Below are 21,980 nucleotides of genomic sequence, written 5' to 3'. Positions count from 1 at the left end.
TCTAATGCAGATGCAATGATGGATACAACTTGGTGGGTGAAAAGGAAATTCTATGCCTTGCTAGTGGCATTTGGAGTCATGCTCCCCCCTCCTGTGAAATGGTGACGTGCCCTAGCCCACAGGATATCAGCAATGGAAAGTACACGCTCAGTGGCACAGCCTATCTTTCCTCTGTATCATACACCTGTGACAATGGATACAGGTAAATGCACGAATGTGCCTGAGCCAAATGCAGGTGGCATACTTGTTAGGTCTGACTTATATCTGAAAGAAAAAAGCTGGGATCATTGCTCAGAGTAATAAAATACTAAAACAGAATTGGAAAAGACTTCTTTATACCTTGAGGGTACTTTTTTGTATTTTATCCTGAACTGGAGCAGTTCAGAAAAGTCACTCAGGATTTGCTATATACATATGTTATGCTTTTCATTTTACCATTAAACTTACAAAAATATTTTGAATATTCAGAAAAATAGTTTTTATTATTTCTGAAAGTTCTCATTTGCCTTTAAAGATCATTATACCTCTACAACTGTAGTTCATATTACTTTTGCTGTTACTTTTCAGCACCTTTTGTGAAGGAACTTTCTGGAAGTTAATAATTTACTCCTTTAACAATTTGTACTAGTAACTTATTCTAAGTATTTGTTCTGTTTTACATTTGTAAGCAATTATACTGCAAACATATTTTTAACATGCTGCGATTAAAAATTAACACATTAATGCTATATCCAAGGATGTGACTGTACATGCAGGTTTCTGCCTCCCCTCATATCTGCTTGTACTTATAGCAGATATGCTCTGACATAAGTGGTCCCATATGGACCTGTTTAGGGATGACATTTTCCTGCTGCAATCATTTCCTTGTCCAGATGCAGGCAGGTAGATGAAGTGTGTTCATTTGGTGAATATTTTAATTTTGTTAGTACAAATGGATAACTCAGCTGCAGTTAAGTGTAGTGTTAAGTCATAGATTTGCATTGTGGGTTTATCTGTACCCCACTAAACCAGGCGGTGCAATGAGTTTTTTGACTGTGGACTTTGGACATACAGACAGCAAATACCACATCAGTTTTGATTCTTTGTCTTTACCTGTCTACCATAGGTGAGAGAGGTCCTCTCTCCTTTGGTTACCACTCCAGAGGAAGCCCTCTCAAACAGTGTCCATCTTATGCTTTTTTTCTGGACCCAATCTCTTCTTTCAAGCACCTTTGAGATGTTTTTAGTCTTAAACATATTGCCACGGGTAGGCAAAGCCTTACTTCCCTCACAAGGGCCTGTACCAAATTTGTAAAAGCATTACAAGTCACTGTTCTGTTCCATTAACTTATTTCAGCTAAACATGGGGGTCTAATGCCATTTGACACCAAATTGTAGGGAATCAGACACTCCCATGTAGGGCTCTCAGATATGATGTGGGCCCTACAGGGAACCCATAGACAGCTGATATAGCAGCTGGAGACAAGAGTCATCTCAGAGAAGTGTTTCACACTCTGTTCAGACATCCGAGTCACACCATCTGAACCAATCCTGTTTCCTCAGATAATGAGACCAAAAAATATCATCAACTTCAAATGTGTATGGCCATTCACTCAAGCAATACCCTTTACCTCCTGAAGGAACTGAATGCCTTTTTGTGAACAGACTTGAACTGGAGCTTTTCCTTCAGTGTCCTGGCTGAAGATAGTGTTTTAAGTCGTTGAGTGAATGAGGTCTCAGGCAGAGGCATAGTTGCAATTCTCAAGACTGGCATGTTGTTGATGGCATACAAGTAAATTTTTAAGGTTAAACAAGTATTTCTTTTGTGTTCAAAGAGGGGCAAAGCTGCAGCAGAAGTTGTGTGTGTCTGTCTTGAGAGCCTTGAGTCTTCACACAAAATCCACCAGCTTGTTCTTCAAAGTGATGTGAAGACCAGCCTTTTTTAATAGCATCGGGGTGTTTTTCCATGAGCAAAGCGTGAGATTGTGGCCTCTACTAAAGTCAGGGAGAAAGACTCCTTAGTTTCACTGGAGCCAGAAAGCAAAGCAGGTCTTTCACAGGTCCATCCCTCACCCAGGATGAAATGATGCCTTAATAATGGTCTTTGTGTCTCAGCCTTCAGGGACCTTCTGTACTTGTCTGTGCATCTTCAGGGAGCTGGAACAGCACACCACCAGCTTGCAACATTGTGTCTTGTGGTCCCCCTCCTGCCATCAAAGATGCAGTCATCAAAGGAGATAACTTTACTTTTGGAAACACAGTCTCTTACACCTGTAAGGAAGGGTATGTAGATCAGCACTACTGGATCAGCACTACTGGATCAGGTTGAGTAAAACTGGTGCACTGTTTGACAAGTCCTTTCTAACTGCACACTAATTCATGTTTGCTACTTCTGTCTTAACTTTTTGGAAGTTAAATGCAATGGCGATTTTTTTTGTGGGTGGTCAGGTTAGTATGAGACAGAGATTTCTTAAAGTAGTTTCAGGGGAACTGAATACACTCAGGAAGAGAAGAATAGAGAGGAATCTGGGGGAATGGTAGCACAATTCAATAGGAAACCGTTTTGCTTGGAGTTACTAGAGAACCAGTACTTCTGTGTTAAATTCAAGGCTCTAATCATAGCAAATTCTTTATGTCCCATCAGGGTGTAAGAATGCTTTTGATGCAGTTACCACAACTGTCTGCTGTGGTGTTCCAAATTCTATTTCCTTAAAATTAAGACTCTTTGTTTATTGAGGTGTATTGTTTTAAATTTATTTTTATCTACCCTATGTAGAGAAATTTTCATCAAAGAGGAGGCTCAGTTTTGATGACATCAAGCATGAAAGTATAATGCTGGACTCTGATCCTGCAAGAACCTTTTCACACAGTAATCTTTACAGCCTATAAGCAGTTCCATAAAATTTCTTGAAACTGTTCTGTCTAAAAGGCAGAGCAGATAAGCAGAGTTTTGCCAGTTTAGGTCCAAAGTGACTGAAGAATTTTCTGCTTTTTCTCGGTGTAAAATGGTAAATGAGAAGCCAGCATTTTTCTTATAAATTGGCTTTGCAATGTTAATTGAAACATAATTGACACAAAGCATCCTTATTATGTTTTCTAGACTGTATAGTGATTTTAAAAGCTGCTTCTCTTTCTTGGGCAAGCATTTTAAATGGGGTAGGATAGCAGCATTTAAAGACTGTCACAGCTGTTTGCCTGTGACAGTGGATTATTTTAAACATTGGCACATAATTGGCTCTTTTTCTGGGGTCCAGTCATGAGGCCTTGAAAACAAATTCTGCAAACATGACAAAACAGTTTTACAGGTGTGGCTTCAAGATTTGAACAGCCTGCAGTTGGAAAGTCAATGGGGACTTTGCAGTAGTTATTGTTTCTTTGCTCTTTGTGAGAGCACACCACAGAGAAAAAAAATTGAGAAAACAGTCACACTACTGCCTGTTGCATATTTAAGCAGCAGAGGTTTAAGTGGGATGATGAGCTGCATGGATTAATGCCTGTCCCTGCATCCCAGGGAGAACTGAAGACAGACTGGAGAACTGCAAGTACACTAACAGTATTAATGTGGTAGAATTTTATTATAAATAATTTCATTGGGTATTTTCCAGTCAGCATTAATTGTTTTTATTGACTTTCTAATATTTTTTAACAGTGAGTTTTCAGGAAGAAGTTATTTTAAAATTGCTATATGTGTTATTGGTAAGAGCATCTCTGGGTAACTCACTAAGAGGTTTCACTTTGCTTGCAAGTGTGAAAATAGATTGAAAGGGCTAATACAAAAACCCAAAAGGCCTTTCTAGGCTTTTCATCTCTTTCTTTTCTAATCAGTTTTGGTAAACAGAAACAGTTTCTGAGTGAGATCATTTCCTTGAGGATTGCATGGACCATTACAGCACAATACTAGGTTTATTGTAGTACTTTGAGGCCAAAATGGAAGCTCAGAAATGGTCATTGGACATCTTACCTCTCTCTCAGACAGATGAGAGAGGTAAGATGCACAAGGTGTGCTAGGATGTCCACCTTTGTGATACATCACCCATGGACATGTAGACTTTAGGATTTTCCTTTTGAAGTTGATCATAGCTAATTTAAAAGATCCTGCTGTTCTGGGGTTCTAGCAACAAGCTCATACTGCAAGGGCTTCAGGAAACCTTAGGTAGAGTTTGACAGTGCTTGTATTTTTGACTTCCTATGTGGTTTCCTTATCCACAGTTACACATTAGTTGGCCCTGAAACCATAGAGTGCTTAGCCAGTGGCAAGTGGAGTGTGAGCCACCAGCAGTGCCTGGCAGTATCCTGTGATGAACCACCCCATGTGGAAAATGCATCACCAGAGAGTGGCCACCGCCTCTTTGGTGATATAGCTTATTACTTCTGTTTGGATGGTTACAGCCTGGCTGATAACTCTCAGCTGCTTTGCAATGCAGAAGGGACATGGGTGCCTCCAGAGGGCAGGGACATGCCCCACTGCATAGCTGATTTCTGTGAAAAGCCATCCACTGTCTCATACAGCATCCTGGAGTCCATTAGTAAAGCCAAGTTTGCAGCTGGCTCCGTTGTGAGCTTCAAGTGCATGGAAGGCTTCGTTCTGAACACTTCAGCCAAGATCGAATGCCTGCGAGGGGGCCAGTGGAATCCTTCTCCTCTGAGCATCCAGTGCATCCCCATCCGCTGTGGAGAGCCTCCCCACATTAGCAATGGCTACGCCAGCGGATCCAACTACAGCTTTGGAGCAGTGGTGGCTTACAGCTGCAACAAGGGGTTCTACATCAAGGGAGAGAAGAAGCGGACCTGTGAGGCCACCGGCAACTGGAGTGGCAGTTTGCCCACATGCCACCCAGTCTCCTGTGGAGAGCCACCGCAGCTTGAGAATGGCTTTATTAAGGTACAGAATGTGATTTCTCATCTGCCTGATAGCATGGGAAACTGAATATATCTTCACAACTATTGCTGTTGGAGTTTTCTTCCTTCTGTTTTGCTCTTCTGTTAAAACTGAGGAAGTACGTGATTGGATAGGATAAAGAACAGGAAAAGCAGGTGGATTCCCATCAAAATCATATCTGAAAAGCATGACTATTTCCATAGGATTTCCTATCATAAAGTGGTTTATCACTTAGGAGACATATTCAACTGATTTCCTTAATGTCTTAGGCTTCATTTGTTTGGTTCTTTGGTAGCTTTCAAGTGCCTTCTTAGATATGAAGAACTGATGCCAGTTCACAAACCTTGCTTTTTTCATTGCAATAAAAAAATCTGATATGCAATAGATAAATCACCTTGAGATATTTTTTCTTCTTTTGATGCAAGCACATTTCTTTACTGAAGTCAGAACTTCCCTTTCCTTATCAAATTAAATTGCAACAATGTTGCACATTAGGCGCACAAGGACAATATTGTGGTAAGGAAGATCAAAACCGCTATTATAAAGATTTAACATTGAATTTTTGAAACATTTTTCTTCTGAGCATCCCTCTTCCTTCCTTAAATCCAGGGATTTAAGATACCAGGATACCAGATACTAGGGATACCAGATACCAGAGAATCTGCATTTGCTAAATTTGGAGGGTAGAGGTTGACATTCCAGTTCCCACATGAGTTTCCAGCAGTTTCTGTTCAGACTCCCACATAGATGCATTTTCTAATTAATGCATATCACTCTGTTTTGTCTTCCTTAGGTAGGATCGCTCCCTCATCTATTCCTTACAGTTAGAGAAAATTTTTATTATCTCAGTCAAAGCCCAGACTGCAACTTTTAGTTGCTTCTCAGCTGCCTGCTCAAGGCCATGCAGCTGCATATGTGGCATTTATAAATGTCTCCTAGTTGCAGTAGATTTGAGGGCTCCAAGCTCAGATATACACAGAAGCTAAAGAATCATGACAATAATAGGCCATTTGATGGCAGCTTCCCCTCATCCATTTTTTTCCCATCTTCCTTTCCCCACCTATTTTGGTCTCATGGCTCAGGAGGTGAGAAAGCAGAGGAATTCTTTTCTAGCTTTTACCTTTTAAGGTTTGAATTTTCTGTTTTATTTTGGCCTCAGATTTCCTGAAGAGAAGAGTGCATTATTTGAGGCAAGATATTTTGTGCCAGTTACTTGCCTTCATTCCTTCTGAGACAGCCTTTACTGCTGTCAGGGATTCAGCTAGAAGCTAGACCAGGAGAACACAAGAAATTAAATCAGTCTCCTGTTGCCAAATCATGCGTCTGCATTTCAGACATGTCTCTCTCTTAACTGTTTTCCAGGACACCACTGGGCACTTCTTTGAAAATCAGGCAAATTATCAGTGTGACTCTGGCTACCAGATGGTTGGGAGCCCAGTGTTTATCTGCCAAGCAAACCGGCAGTGGTACAGTGAATCGCCCCCTTACTGTGCTCCCCTCAGCTGTGGAAAACCACCATCCATCCAGCATGGCTACTCCAAGGGAGAAACTTTTGAAATGGGCTCCAAAGTTGAGTTCTTCTGTGATGAAGGCTATGAGCTGATTGGAGATGTTTCATGGACGTGTCAAAAGTCTGGGAAATGGAGCAAAAAGCAAAGTCCCAAATGTGTGCCAGCAAAATGTCCAGAACCACCCCTGGCAGAAAACCAGCTGGTCTTGAGAGAAGTGTCTTACCAAGTCGGTGTTGTACAGTTCTCCTGCAAGGAGGGTTATGTTTTGCATGGCTCCTCTGTACTGAAATGCTTGCCCTCCCAGCAGTGGAATGATTCCTTTCCCTACTGCAAAGTTGTAGAGTGTTCTGCACCTCCCTATATCCCCTTTGGGGACCCCTTGACTTCATCCCTTCATTTTGGAAGCACTGTGAAATACATCTGTGTGGATGGGTTTTTGCTGAAGGGTGAGTCCACCATCAGGTGCCAGGCTGATGGCTCGTGGAGCTTGCCTTTGCCAGAATGTATTCCCGTGGAGTGTCCTCAACCAGAAGAAATTCAGAATGGCATAGTTGATGTGCAGGGCCTCACCTTCCTTAGCACAGCCCTCTACACATGTAAACCAGGTTTTGAACTTCTAGGGAACACAACTGTCCTCTGTGGAGAAGATGGACAGTGGCTTGGGGGAAAGCCAGTTTGCAAACCTATTCAATGCCCAAGGCCTAAGAAGATTCTCAATGGCAAATACTCATTCACAAATTTCCATTATGGACAGACAGTTAGGTATTTCTGTGACAGAGGTTTCCAGCTCCAAGGGGAGGAAACACTGCGATGCCTAGAAACCGGAGAGTGGAGTACAGAGGTTCCCTCTTGCAAGGCCATAAATTGCCAGCCCCCTCAACCCATTGAGAATGGCTTTGTGGAGGGTGCGGATTATAGCTATGGGGCCATGGTCATTTACAGCTGTGTGCCAGGCTTCCAGCTGTCAGGCCTTGCCATGCATACCTGTGAAGAATCTGGGTGGTCTAGCTCTACACCAACCTGCCTTCCAACAGACTGTGGCCTGCCTCCTCACATTGACTTCGGAGAGTACGTGCAGCTGAGACACGGGGAAAGGCGTCCTGACCAGGAGAGTGTTACAGAGAACCCCTCCCTTTCTCATGTGTTGTTGGCTGACAACATGAAGGACTTCAAAAGTTCTTTGAAGGAAGACAGTGCAATGCAGCTCACCACTTTCTTATTTGGAACTATCATTTTATACACATGTTACTCTGGCTACGAGCTGCTGGGAAACCCTGTTCTAGCTTGCCAAGAAGATGGGGCTTGGAACGGCACTGCCCCTGCCTGTGTTTCAATAGAGTGCGCCTTGCCATCCCCCCCAGAGAATGGTTTTTTGCACGTCACAGAGAACAGGCTCGGCAGTGCAGTGAGGTACACCTGCAGGCCAGGATTCACACTGGTTGGCTCTGACACACGGCTGTGTTTGCCAAGTCGGCAGTGGAGTCACACTGCTCCTTACTGCAAAGCATTAATGTGCAATTCACCTACCCATCCTTTGAACGGGAAGGTAAGAGGGGAAAACTACACATATGGGAGTGTTGTCTACTATGAATGTGATCCTGGTTACCAGTTAAATGGCCCCGCAGAGAGGAGATGCCAAGAGAGCCAGAAATGGGATGGCAGTGAACCAATCTGCATTCCTGTCTCCTGCGGCCCTCCACCAGTTCTGGAGAATGGTCAGGTAACTGGAGAGGACTACACATACCAGAGACATACAGAGTATGGGTGCAACAAAGGTTTCCTGTTAGATGGGGACAGGAGTAGAGTCTGCCTTGAAAATGGAAGCTGGAGTGGAATCACTCCGGTTTGCAGAGCTGTGATCTGCCCTGTGCCGCTGCCTCTTCCCAATGGGAGAACTACTGGCTCAGATTTCAGCTTTAATAAAGAAGTGCACTATCACTGCAATGATGGTTATAGCCTGCAAGGAGCATCGACGCTTACCTGTCAGAGTGACGGTACCTGGGACTCAGAAGCACCACACTGTGAGCCAGTCATTTGTGGACCCCCTGAAGACATCTCCCATGGCTTTCTGAATGGCTCAGCCTTCACTTTTGGGGAATTTGTCCACTATATATGCTTCCCTGGTTATGAGCTGCATGGCAATCCCTTACGGCAATGCCTGTCCAATGGGTCCTGGAGTGGGAGCCTTCCGTCTTGCCTACCCTGTGTGTGTCCTACACCACAGATTCAAAATGGGATTGTTCTTGGTACAGATTTCAGCTGTGGGATAAGTGTGCAGTTTCAATGCCTGGAGGGCTTCAAACTGCTGGGACCTCCTGAAGTCACGTGTGAGGCAGCTGGCAAATGGAGTTCTGGGTTTCCTCGCTGCGGACAGATTTCCTGTGGTGCTCCACCCATCATCCCCAACACATTTATCAATGGGAGCAGCTCTGAAGATGAGAACACAATCATCTATACCTGCTTGACAGGTTTTGTCATGAAGGGGGCTCCAGAACTGACTTGTGTGGAGACAGGTGTGTGGAAGAAGCCATACCCAAGCTGTGAGCTCTTAAGCTGTGGCCCACCACCATCTATCCCAAATGCAGAGGTTCTTGGGAACATTTACACCTATGGAAGTAAGGTCCAGTACAGGTAAGGATGATACTGCTATTCTGTTTTCATTAAAAGTCTCTGAAGGAAAGAAGATGGAAGGTTCATGTACCTTCAGTTAGTGCAAGTTTCTACATACTCAGATTGACACAGCCCTCATTGCCATGCACTTTATAAAATACTGTTTGGAAAACTCCAGAAAGGCATTTCAGCCTCTTGGGCTGATGCTTCCACTGACTTTAATTTCCCATTTCCATTTGCTTTCTTATTCTTCTCCACTGAAACAGTGTTTTCAACATATAGGGTTTTTTATCAAGTGACAGCAACAGTCAGCAGGGTGTGCAGCTTCTCTCCTCTTGGCATTGTATTTATGGTTTCCTTCTGCTTCAGGTGCCTCTTGTAATACAAAAGTCTTGATATCCCTCTTCTCCCATTATCTGCATTGCAGCACTGTGCTGTCTGGAGCACTGGAGCAAATTACTCCTTTGATAGATATGAGAAACTGGGGGGTTTTTGTAAATTTCCTGGAGTACTTTTGCTGCCTACTACTAAACCCATTAGTGCAAGCCAGTTGAGTTGTTCTTGGTGAAGCACCATTGAGTCAGCCTTGGGTGTCTAAGCAAGGCTAAGGCTTAGTTTGTTCTTGGAAGAAAGTGAGATCATCTTTAGAATTGCTTGCTGCTCACACACTCTCTCTACCTCACCAGAGGCCCTCCTAGCAAAGAGATGGGCAGTGTAGAAATTGCTCTAAAACTTCCAGTACCCTCTGAGTACTGAAGCCACCAACTCATTTTCCATTGTGATGCTACAGCAGGATGAAACAGCTGGAAATGAAGTCTGAAGTCTCCAGCTCTTGCAACAGAATTAATTCATTTGAGACATATTTCTTACAGGCTTACCTTGAAGTAATAGAAAAATCTCAAGACGTATTATTAACAACTAATGCTGAAAAGTTACTGTCCTGACTTTTTAATTTATGGGTTATTCCTAGCTGTGTCTCTCTGGTCAGGTCTTCATGCTGTGTTGCAGATGTCTGGAAGGCTACACAATGGCGACAGAAGTGGATATATGCACTTGCCAGGAAGATGGACAGTGGTCCCCTCAAAGTATTTCCTGTTGCCCCAGAAAGTGTCCACTTCCAGAAAATATCACTAATGTAATCGTTCTTGGGAACAACTTCACTGTGAATTCAAGCATCACTTTGTCATGTGTAGAAGGCTACACTCTGGTGGGAGCAAGCACATCTACATGCAAGGTACAGTTTTATTAGCACTGCTTTATTCTGCTGGCCTTCTTGAATTCAGGAGTGCTTCTCATATCTTCCTTACCTTTTGGCCCTTAACTGGGCACATCTAAAAATTTCAAAGCATATTCTGCAAAATATTTTATGTTTAGTTGTTTCCCAATAAGAACAATTGTTTTCTATGTATGGACTTTCAGAACTAAAAATATTTTATTTCTCCTTCCATCAAAAGGCTGTCTTTTAGAAAAGCATTCATTTTAGAAAAGCATTCATTTTATCACATGCCAAGCATTAAATCACTATGTCTGAGATTTAAAAAAAATTATGTTCAAGATTTCTAATATATTTTGAGGATTGCAGGCAGAGCTTTATCTCCAGAATAACAGGCAGTTGACATCCACTGTACATCTGTAGAAACTTGAATCCTCTGTTAAAGAACAAACATCTTAATCAGTTCCACTGGTAACCTCCTGTCACATTAGCTGTGGACAGCCTCATCTTGAGTTTGTAAATAGACTTTTAAAGTCACTAGGTACACTTGTATGAGAAAAGCTGACCATGTGTGGGTTTGCAGAGTAAGTCTTTCTTATTAAATGTTTTCCCCTCATTTTGCTGTTTCAAATATCTGTAGGAGAAGTTGTCTTTGACAAGTGTTTCTTCAGGTATCAGACTTCCCTTAGTAAGTCAGAGAAGGCTGCTGAAGCACTTAGTCATAGTGTTAGACATTCAACCAAGAGAGAAATACAAAACATGAAATCAGGCAGATGTAAGTTTTCATTCTTCTGATATGTTGTTCCCTGAGTGGTTAGGTGACCTTGCCCCAGTGAACTTGCTTTTCCAAGCTTTTTTCCCCCCTTTTTTTTTATTCCATCTGCCTTTTAAATCTCAAGCTAAGTGTTCCTGCCAAAGATAACTCTAGTCTATGTTAACATCTTGAAAATGTTACTTAAATTACCAAGTTCTATAAAGGATTGAACAGATAATATTATATCTGCACACCCACAGCAACTGGATGCTCCTACCAAGATTTTTTTTTTTTCAATTAGATATGATTGCACATATAAAGCAGTGCTGTTACATTTTTAATTACATTTATTTTTCAGGAAAATGGTGTTTGGGTGCCACCATTTTCTGATGACATCTGCAGTCCTGTGTCTTGTGGAACTCCAGAGTCTCCAGAGCATGGATTTGTGGTTGGCACTGAATACAATTTCAAAGATGTGTCTCTTTATAAATGTGACTCTGGCTATGAATTACAAGTAAGCAAGCTCAAATCCCCAACACTCTAAGTTCTCATTTTCTGTTCCTGAGTGATTCCTATGGACTGCCTCATTCATTTTGACACCATGGAAGCTGGGTGTCTGCTGGTTTTTTTTATTGTCTGTAGATAGTTCATGCTATGTTTGGGACAGTCTTTGAATGGTTTAAGGGTGTAGTTGAAGCAAATATCCTGTTCAGAGGTATATGTCCAGCAGGTATCTTGCAATATTTGAGTTTTCTTAACTGAAGTCCTCTGCAAATGCAGCATTACATATGCTTGTGATCATAAGTCACAGAAGAGTTAATTTCTCATGTACTTCCTTAGCCAGAGTTAGACTAGGTTTTTTTTTCTGATTTGTAGTGTCCCAATCATTGTCTGTGTGCCAAGAGTTGTGCCTTCCAGACTTAAAGTTCCTCATAAACTCCACTGCCCTTAGTTCTATGACATTGCCAGATGGTATTAAAGTGATAGATCAAAGATATTCCATTTTGTTCAATGACAGCTTTATTCCCTGATGGAGGAGGAATCAAAGTTCTTTCCTGTCCATTGTTTTTATTACAACTTTTATCCCAACCTGAGCTCTGAAACAGCATTGCTTTCCCGGTATCAGGATTCAGGCTAGCAAGTTCAGAGCTGGCTCAGTGGTGTTTTCAAAAGCTGCAGTGAATTCAGAAATGACAGTAGGTTGCTGAGGCACAGCATGATCTCCACTGTTCCCAGGTGATGAGTGAGACATGAGGTGTGAGATGTCTCCAGGACAGAGGCTGGCTCTTAATGCCGGTTTTGTGTGGGTCAAGCAGAGTGCAGGATTGCACTTCCTTTGTACTGTTGTAACACCAGTAACTAATTAAGAACTTCATGCATGTAAAATCACCCAGTCAGAAGTTAATTCACTCAGCCAAGTTAAAATTAGAGTTTGGAGAATGCTTAGGTAACAAAGACTTTAATTTTCATTATGTTGTCAAATAGTGCAAATATGCACTGGAGTTGAAGGTGTTGGTATTTAGACAAAAAGGTAGAGTTGCTGTTTCAAATAATTCTAGGAAGCAGTAAACCAGTGTTGTTTTACAGTAATAAGCTCTTCCAAGCTTCGTAGTCCAGTTTCGCCACCTAGTGTCAAACTGTGTCCCCACTGTAGGAGTCCTGCTTTCTTCCTTTGGGAAGCAAATTCCATTGGGTGTGATGCCATAAAACAACATGTCAAACATCTACTCTTTATCGATAGGTCTGCTTTGTAATAAAAGTACATTACAGCAAGGGACATAATTAAATATTGTCCTCCATGTCTCTGGAGAATTAAATCCTGGGCTATTAGGCTGTCCATAAAACTTGTATGTAAGAAAGAAATAATGTAATTTATAGCAAATATAAAGAATGAGTGTTCGGGATGTGGTTAAATCAGCACATCATGTTTATCAAACTCAAGCTTGTATAGTTGTTGAAAAAATTCCTAGTTGAATTTCCTATAAGTAAGTCCTGAAAGGAGAAAAATTGTCATCACAACACATTCCTATGAGCAAGAATGATAAAACTGAAAAAAAAAAAAAGATGATTCTCCAGAGATATAAGGACAAGAGAACTAACTGGCCCCACAAACTTTTGATTTATAAAAGACACCCATCATTTTGCAGAAAATTGTGCCGTAAACTCTAAGAGTAGCCTTGGGCTGTAGCACTTCATTTTCTCTTTGGATGGGTGGCACATGGAGAAAAAGCTTCCTCACTTTACTGGATACTAAAGATGATGGGAGAAAAGAGTTTATTAAAGCAAAGTTGTTCTTTGAACATTTTCTCTTGTTTCACAGGGTGATGCAGAACGGACTTGCCAAGAAGACAAGCTTTGGAGTGGCAGTGTGCCAGTGTGCAGAAGTATGTTCTACCTGAATCTATCGCTTAATGTTGGTCAAGGGTGATGTCACACAACAGAAATCACTAATGCTCATTTTGCTTTATAACCCATACTGTCTGCATTTACCTAAGGTTTTTTGGTAAGTACTGCTGGTAACAACCTGGAAGGGCAGAGTTGCTGGTGTGTGCAGGTAGCAGTGTGAAGAAAATCTCTACACCTTTCTGCCTTGCTCCTCTGCAGAGAGCTTCCAGTCTGACACTTGAGGTCATGGGTTCTGCGGTTACTGAGGGCCTCTGAGCACATTAGTTGCCAGGAATTACACATATTTAGCATCCTCCAATGTAACTCTGTGGATGTCATTCTCAAAGGCACTTCACTTCTCTGAGATGTCATTGATTGCAGTGCTGAAATAGGAATTTCTACACAAATGTTTACATGGACTTCAGCTGTTGGCTGAAGGAGGCAGCAGTTTCCTGAGGCTTCCTGCCAGCACAGTCGCAATAGATTTTTTACTTTTAGCATGAAGTGGAAGCACCAAGTATGATTCTGCTCTGCTACTCAGGGACAAATTCCTGGCAATGACCAGGTAACTGCTGTGTTCTTTCCTGTTTCTCAGAGTAAAACCTGTGGAGGAGCTATGAATAGAACAAGCCATACGCATTTTGTTTGATTGGAAAGTATTGCTTACATTGCAGGAATATCATGTGGACCCCCAGATATGATAGAAAATGGATCGGTTCAGGGAGAGGAGTTCCTGTTTGGCAGTGAAGTTTTTTACAGCTGTGACCCTGGCTTTGAGCTACAGGGGTCAAGCAGAAGGATTTGCCACGTTGACAGAAAGTGGAGCCCTTCTGCCCCGACATGCATACGTAAGTAGCATGCAGAGCAATGTTATGTCCAGGAAAGCTAGGGCAGGAGGAGAGTGTTTTGTCTGGCTTCCTCCCTGTCTTTCCCTCCAGCAAAGGGCTGTAAGAGGAGCAGCAAGAGGAAAAGCCAGCAGTACTTCTCTGATCAGAAGCAATCTCCTTTTGGCACATTGAAATGGCATAAACATAGAGAGGGTCATGCTGAAGTCAGTAGGGTAGGAATGTGGCCTACTATATCTGACTTGCCTTGAATTATGATGTGCAGAGCCTTGGACATGTTCACCCCTGCCATGCCAAAGCAAGTATATCTTGGCCACTGAGTATGTCTTGGCCAGAGCTGTGCTCCCTAGGATCAAGTCTTGGCTCTCTATCAAGAAAATAACTAATTGAAGGAGTTTAGGAAGAAGGATTTATGACGTATTTCATACGGCTTATAAATAAAATGCAAATATTTATAGTCTTTGCCAATAAATAATTTTCCATCTTTTCTTGCTGGTGTCATAGTCCTATGCCTTGCATTCTTCTCTCGCACCTTTGATGAGTTTACTTGGTCTCCAAAGTGTGGGACAGGGGTCAAGATTCTTCTTAAGTACTGCCATTGTTCTGGAGCACATTTTGAGGTCATCTTCCACTGTAGGAGCACAAAAGGGACTGAAAATGCAGCCTCAGGCACAGAAGAAATATTCTGGGTCCTCTGTTGGTTTGAACACACCTCATATCTTATAACACCACCAAATACAGTTAGACACACTTTCAGGTGTCTGCGGTGTGAACCCCAGGAGAAAGGGTGGGAAAGGAATTGTATAACTCTTCTCCATGAAACAGTTCACAGCTTCTTTCCTGCTGTCCTTCTGTTAATTCAGGATGAGAACAGAGCTATCAGATGGTGTGTGACTCATAGAAGGAATAGTCTTCATTATGTATAAAACCCAAAAGTTTTCTTCTCTCCTAGAAATTACTTGTGGGCTTCATCCTTCCATTGAAAAAGCAGAGGCCATTTCTACTGGAAGCACATACAGAAGTAATGTAACCTACATGTGCAGCTCTGGATACCATCTTGTTGGGCCCCAGAATATCACATGTCTTGCCAATGGGAGCTGGAGTAAGCCCTTGCCATTGTGTGAAGGTAACTGTTTGGTTTCATGTCCTGGAACATTTCAATATGGGATAAGCAATAGCTCCTCCCTTATGCATGGATATCATATAATCCAGAGACTGAGCTGCTTTTGAAAAATGATTCTGTAATATGGGGTTTCTGGAGAACCTATCAGTGGCAAGAAAGAATGATTTCCATCTTTCTGCCCTACTGGCCCCAGTCTGAAGTCATAAATGTGTCCTCACTTCCCCATTTTGTTGGGGCTTTTCTTCATCACCAGAAGAAGCTTCTGTTCTAGGCTGGCTACATTTCCTTCCCAGGGTTACTGAATCAATGTTCTTCATGATTTATAAGTCTATATTGACTTTTAACATAATGTGTTATTAATTTAGGAAATGTTTGAAGTCCAGGACTAAATATCAAGCTGAATTAATAACACCCCTTCCTTTGCAGAGACCAGATGCAAAATTCCAGTTTCCTTGCTGAATGGGAAAGCAATTTATGAAAACAATACAGTTGGCAGTACAGTAACATATCTCTGTGAGAGGGGATACAGCTTGGAAGGAGAACCAGCAGCAGAGTGCACAAGAGATGGAAGATGGAGTAATCCCTTGCCTCTCTGTAAACGTGTGTGTTTGCTTTGTAATGGAAAAGTTTTTGCAGAGAAACAATAGGGGCAGTTACTGCTACAAGTTAAAGCATTAATTTCTCTGAGTGTATTTTTGTGACAGTAAGAGAACAAGCTGCCTTCTGCATAGGTCCCTCTAGTTGGAAAGATGACATAAAATGGAGTTGTTGTTATAGTCAAACACTTGATATATAGTAGAAGTAGGTGAGAGAGTCATTTGGAGGAGAAGGGAAAGGGAGACTTCATTGTCATCCACAAGTGACGTTGACAGAGTGCAAAGGAAAATGTGCCAGATTCTTCTCAGAGTTCAACAGTGGTAGAGTGAAATGCAATGGACACTAGTTGCAATAAAGCAAAGCTCCAGTGAATTTTTTGAAGAAACTTTTTGCCATCAACAGAGTCAAGCAGAGGAGAAGAAACCCAGAGAGGACATGAGATCTCCATCCACAGTTACCCAAATTTAACTCAAATTTCTGATCAGGTTCCAGAGCAACTTCTAACCTAGCTGGCCATGTTTGGAGAAGAAGGTTGGACTTAATGGCTGTATAAATTCTTCTGCAATTCTGTGAAATAGTGTGTTTTGTACATGTTCACTGCACCCACACACCCACAATAGCCTTTCTTGTTACTGTATGTGTCTGTAACTAATTTAAGACCTAGTGTAGTCTAAGGATGGTTAATTTAGACATTTAATTTTTGTATTGCAAAGTACTTATTCATTTTAGTATCAAGACACTGACATAAATCTCTGCTCTTTATGAAGCCCATATTTTCCACACTGGTGATGAGATCACCAATAGACCATGCAAAAATAGCCCAGCAAGCTTACAGCCAGCAACAAATAAAATTAGAGAGATTCTAAACCCCAATGAATGACACAGTAAGTCTCTAATCAAACATCTGAATTTTTGCTGCTCTTTATTGATCCAGCCCCTCCGAACATGAATTAGGATAGGTCTGATTCTCTTTTATAGGAAGGTTATGGAAAACAGGAAGGACAAGAGAGAATGGTTTCACAGCAACAAGTTAAATCCTTAGTATGTCCTTAGTATGGCATCAGCAGAACATGGTAGCAAGCCATGAGGCAGCAGTGAATTAGAAAGTTTTTAATTACTGTTTTATGACCCAAATCTCATCATTTCAAATCAAATTACAAATTGGATTCACATCCATTCAGCATCCATTTCTTCTCGGGTGTTTTGGGTTTGAAATTTGCAGAAACTATTCTAAAGTGGTCTCTCTTCCTTCCGTCTCTTTTTCTTCCCTTCTTTTCCCTCACACCCTTACTTTTAACAGCAAACCCTTGTCCTGTGCCTTTCATAATCCCAGAGAATGCCCTTCTGTCAGAGGTGGATTTTCATGTTGGCCAGAATGTATCCATCAGGTGCAGGGAAGGCTACCAGCTGAAAGGGCAGGCTGTGATCACCTGCAATGCTGATGAGACCTGGACTCCAGCCACAGCTAAATGTGAAAGTAAGTACAAGACATGCTGTTCCACGGGGATTGGTACTTTCCAGAGGGCTCTAAGAAGCTCTAGAGAAGAGCTATGTTTTCTTTCTAACAAAGGTGTTCCTTTAGAAGGACTCAATACATCTGTGTGGGTTGGTGTTTCAACAGTATTCATCCTACTATTTACTAGGCCCTTCTCTATATGTATTCTTCATTTACCTTTTGCAAGCCCTGGAGCTGGGTTGGTTGCTGGATACCCTAAATACCCTAAGAATGATTTCTATGAGATTATGGGTGATGAGACAAGAGCTGCAGAAAGATGTGCTGCCTTTTATTTTATTTATTGATACTCACAGCAGGCAGTATCCTTTAGCAAGCATGTTGGAAAGCCTTTTGACTTCTTGTAAGCAATACTGTTTAGACTCATGGGATCACAGAATGGACTGGGTTGGAAAGGATGTTTAAGATCATCTAATTCCAACCCCTCTGCTATGGGTAGAGATGCCATTCATTAAATCAGGCTGCTCAGGGTCCCATCCAGCCTGGCCCTGAACACTTACAGGTATGGGGTATCCACAGCTTCCTTGGGCAACCTGTTCCAGCACCTCATCACTGTCTGGGTAAAGAATTTCTCTCTAATATCTAAACTAAACTTCTTTCAGTTTAAAACCATTGCCTCTTGTTCTGTCTCTATCTTCCCATATAAATACTACCTCCTCTTAATAAGACCCTTTAAGGAACAGGAAAGCAGCAATGAGGTCTCCCTGAAGCCTTCTCCTGGATCCATGCTGAATAATCCCAGCTCTTTTTACCTGTCTGGTTAGGACAGATGCTGAATCCCTCTGCCCTTCTCTGGACCCATTCTTTCTTGTCCTGAGGACCCCAGAGATGGATGCAGCACTCCAGATGGGGTCTCATAAGGGCAGAATAGAGTGAGATAATCCCCTCTCTCACCCTGCTGGTCTCACTTCTTTTGATGCAGCCCAGGATATCAGTGGCTTTCAGGGCTCTGTCCAAAAATGCATCTGTTGGTTCATGTCCAGCCTCTCACCATGAAGAACCCCCAAGCCCTTCTCAGAGCTGCTCTCAGTGACTTCTTCTCCCAGTCTGTACTCATGTTTGGTATTGCCCTGACCTGAGTGCAGCACTTTGCACTTGGCCTTGTTGAACATCATGGGATTCTCATGAGCCCACTTCTTAAGTTTGTCTGGATCCTTGGACTCCATTGCTGATTGACCATCTGGAAGGTGTCCGTGACACCTCCGCCCCCAACAGCATTGTCTCCAGGGTTAAAATCTGTGTCATGTAGGCTCTGCAGCTCACCAACATCTGGATGGTTTCTTTTGTTTAGAGATATCTTGTGGTCCCCCAGCTCATGTAGAGAATGCTCTGATTCGTGGTAGCTTCTATCAGTATGGAGACATGATCACCTATTCATGCTACAGTGGGTACATGCTGGAGGGGCCCCTGCGGAGTATTTGCTTGGAAAATGGAACATGGACAACACCACCTGCCTGCAAAGGTAAGTATTTTTTACTTACAGAATGATAGCTTAACTTGCCATAAACACAGAAGTGTCATCCTAGGTGCAATAAAAAGTGAAATTTTTGCTAGTTTTAGTGCAGTCATATTTCCACTCAGGGCACTTAATTCCATGTTATTGCTTTATTTCCAGTTTAAAGAGGAGGCTTCCATAGTTTTTTCTTTAGTCCTAGCTAGTGTTAGGGTTTCTTTTGCTACAGTGTTGTATCCCACACCTAGTATCTTTTCTCCTGACATCTTTTGCAAGAAAGTGACAGACCTAGTTATCTTCTTGACAAGCTGACCTGTTTCAGAAAAGCACTGCCAGTCAGTTTTTCACAGTCAAAAACTGAACACTGCAGAAACCAAAATAGAACAAATGGGTTCTTAGTCCCTCACTATGTTTAAAGTGTGGCAGCTCCTGAAATTCAATTTGCAATAAGAGGTAGATTGATATAGCTCACTAAATAATACACACTGAGCCCTCTAGAAAATCCATAGATTTAACAATATACCAGGCTTTCTACACTTGGATGATCAGCAGGTATTTGTTATTTCTTGGTCTGTTGAGCTAAAACATTCACTTTTTTAAAGCCAAGAGTTAACTCTTCAATTTAGAAGATTCAAATAAATAAAAAGTTTTGAACAGAAAATGGGGGAAACAAAGAATTGAAGAGAAAATAAGCTCAACAATAAAAAACATATATAAGCATATTCAAATACTAACTTAAAGCCATGGATGAGTCACAGCAAAAGAGTTCAGGGTCATAGGGCTTTGGTGGAAGAGATCTTGTCATCTGCCGTTTCCATGTCAGAAGCGTGGCTTGCTCTCTGCTGCTGGGCAGCTGTGGAGCAGGGAGTCAGCTGCACCCTGAAGTCTTATTTCAGACTGTGGAACAGCCACCATGACAAATTGAGCTTTAGGTATTTTATTGAGAAAACAGAAAACCTTACAACACAGCAGTGGCCAGTCACAACCAGCCCCATTCCTCTTCACACAGAAGAAGAAAAGTTCAAGGACACTCACCTGGGAGCATTGGAGTCATTATCAGAATTGTTAGGTCAGCCTCTCCTGCAAGTCTCAGCTCCCCATATCAAAATACAAGCAACATTTCTTCCTTCCTCAGAGAGTTTCTGTTCAGGTTAGAAGCCATTTGGAGATAGAGGATTCTATACTGTGCTAAGCCTGACAAATCATGGACCCCTCATCAGTTTTTTTATATGAATTCTGACAGTAAAATATTATGAATGTTAATAGCTAAATAAGTTGAGTTACCCTACTCTATGAAAGCAGGCACTCCCCTAAATTCCTGTATGTGATAGTTACAATGTCTTGACTAAAAATCATGGATCAGTAGAGCATTTTGAGGAGAACCAGAACCAAAGAAGAGGGTTTGCAACTCCTGAATATTTCAGGAGTAGAGTAGCTTTTCCTGAGAAACAGGTTTGTCTTGGACTTGTGGCCATGGCTTGCCACTGGCATGAACAACTACCCATCATGCAGCCAAGTAGAGAAGATTTGAAGGAAAAGCAACTGAGTTACTTCAGTTATCATGATGTGTCCAAAAGTGCTTTTGGATATTTGCGCTCCCAAAGCACAAGGCTGTTTCTAAGAAGTTTGTATTTCTAAACTGTGATAGCTACAGAATTCAAGGGATCTCTGCATAATAGCTACTTTACTTAAGCTAGAATTCAATAGCAAAATTATTTGGATAATATTTGTTCCAGTTGTAGCACTTTGGATTTTTCAATTGTCCTTTTAATATCACCAGCTTTACTTTTTATTCTTATTTAATATTTATTAGTTACAAAGAACTCCTTTATGCCAAGGGATGCAATTGTCTGCTAAGAAAGGTCACCAGGGACCAAGAAGGGCTGATCTGCAAAGCGCTGTCAAACATTCTGTTTGCAACACTGCAATATCTATTGGGACTGTTCAGAGGAATAAGTATTAAGGAAAAATTATTTCAAAAAATGCGGTGAAGAGGTGGAGACATGATGAAGGTGGAAAACAAAGCAGAATAACCTGTGTATTAAGAGAGGGGAATAAAAATTTCCCTCCTCTTTTCTAAAAGGAGATTTTGAAAGAGCTAAAGATGCTCTGAGTTTCTGAGAGGACTGTCCTGCATTTTCATGACATATGTCAAAGTGATCTTTCAAAACTGCTTTATGATTCATATGAGTGATTTTCCTAACAAAAGTCCTACAGGACCCAAGCCTTTGTGGTCTACATCAGAAACTACATGAAAGCACTCTTTGTAATGACTCATGCTGCATTTCTTGTTTATGGCTGTGTGAGTTGATTATTAATATGTTCTAAGCCTGCTTGAAACGTTCTGACCCAGCTGAACGGGTTTGTTAATGTAAATATTATAATTAAAAAGCAGACTTCTTTGGAAGAGCTCTCACCACAGCCACACTTGCCTGAATCACCACTGGTTAGAGGTTGCTGGCCAGATTCTGATCTGAGTTTCAGGGGTGAGAAGTATTAGCCTGGATCTGCTGATAGTAATTATCTGCAGGACTCATTAGGCTGCTCAGATGCGCGCAGCTTACCTGACTCCTTACCTGACTTTCTGAAGCACTCTAAAACTCTTGTCTGTTTGCCCTCTTCACATCTTGTTGACTCTGAGTGGTCCATGTGGAGCTGTCAACAAGAAAGTTTGTACCCCATCAGCAAATAAGAACATTATGAGAGGGAAGCTGGGGCCTGGGGAAATTGTTCACTTGCAACCACAAGGAAGCATTTTGCAAAGCTGAAAACAGATAACAGAATTTATTTTTCCCCTTCTGACACGTTTGACTTGCAGCAGAGTAATGCTTTTGTGTCCTGTGTCAATAAATTTACAAGGGGATGTCAAAAGATTGATACCATGGATGTGAGATTTGCTACCATAAATTAAAGTCACAATTGATACTTTCTATTCTCTCCCCAGCACATCAGGACTGCATTTGTGGTTTTTACAATAGACAAAAAAATAAAAAAGAGATCTCAGCTTAACTTCCAGTCCATTTTTCTAGTCTTGTCCATTGATAAGAGTAATCCTCACAGATACAGACAAGTAGTCTTTGCTTGCCTAAATTGGTGTATAACAAGTGCACATCTAGGG

General features: G+C 41.7%; 1 protein-coding gene across 2 annotated transcripts in view; it reads left to right on the top strand.

The window, feature by feature from the left end:
• Nucleotides 1–21,980, top strand: part of SVEP1 (sushi, von Willebrand factor type A, EGF and pentraxin domain containing 1) — a 118,273-nt gene that overhangs the window by 84,351 nt on the left and 11,942 nt on the right. For both annotated transcript variants that reach the window (XM_058824354.1, XM_058824352.1), the window contains 12 exons: nt 11–202; nt 2,095–2,262; nt 4,189–4,861; nt 6,221–9,000; nt 9,988–10,213; nt 11,305–11,460; nt 13,267–13,330; nt 14,006–14,179; nt 15,129–15,302; nt 15,726–15,899; nt 17,197–17,373; nt 18,701–18,871. In XM_058824354.1, the coding sequence (XP_058680337.1) occupies nt 11–202; nt 2,095–2,262; nt 4,189–4,861; nt 6,221–9,000; nt 9,988–10,213; nt 11,305–11,460; nt 13,267–13,330; nt 14,006–14,179; nt 15,129–15,302; nt 15,726–15,899; nt 17,197–17,373; nt 18,701–18,871 (5,129 nt within the window). The remainder of the gene's footprint in view (nt 1–10; nt 203–2,094; nt 2,263–4,188; nt 4,862–6,220; nt 9,001–9,987; nt 10,214–11,304; nt 11,461–13,266; nt 13,331–14,005; nt 14,180–15,128; nt 15,303–15,725; nt 15,900–17,196; nt 17,374–18,700; nt 18,872–21,980) is intronic.

This window comes from Ammospiza caudacuta, chromosome Z (genome assembly GCF_027887145.1).
Source record: "Ammospiza caudacuta isolate bAmmCau1 chromosome Z, bAmmCau1.pri, whole genome shotgun sequence".
NCBI classification, from domain to species: Eukaryota; Metazoa; Chordata; class Aves; order Passeriformes; family Passerellidae; genus Ammospiza; species Ammospiza caudacuta.
The sequence above is the reverse complement of the archived record's forward strand: the minus strand, read 5'-3'. Positions and strand labels throughout refer to the sequence as shown.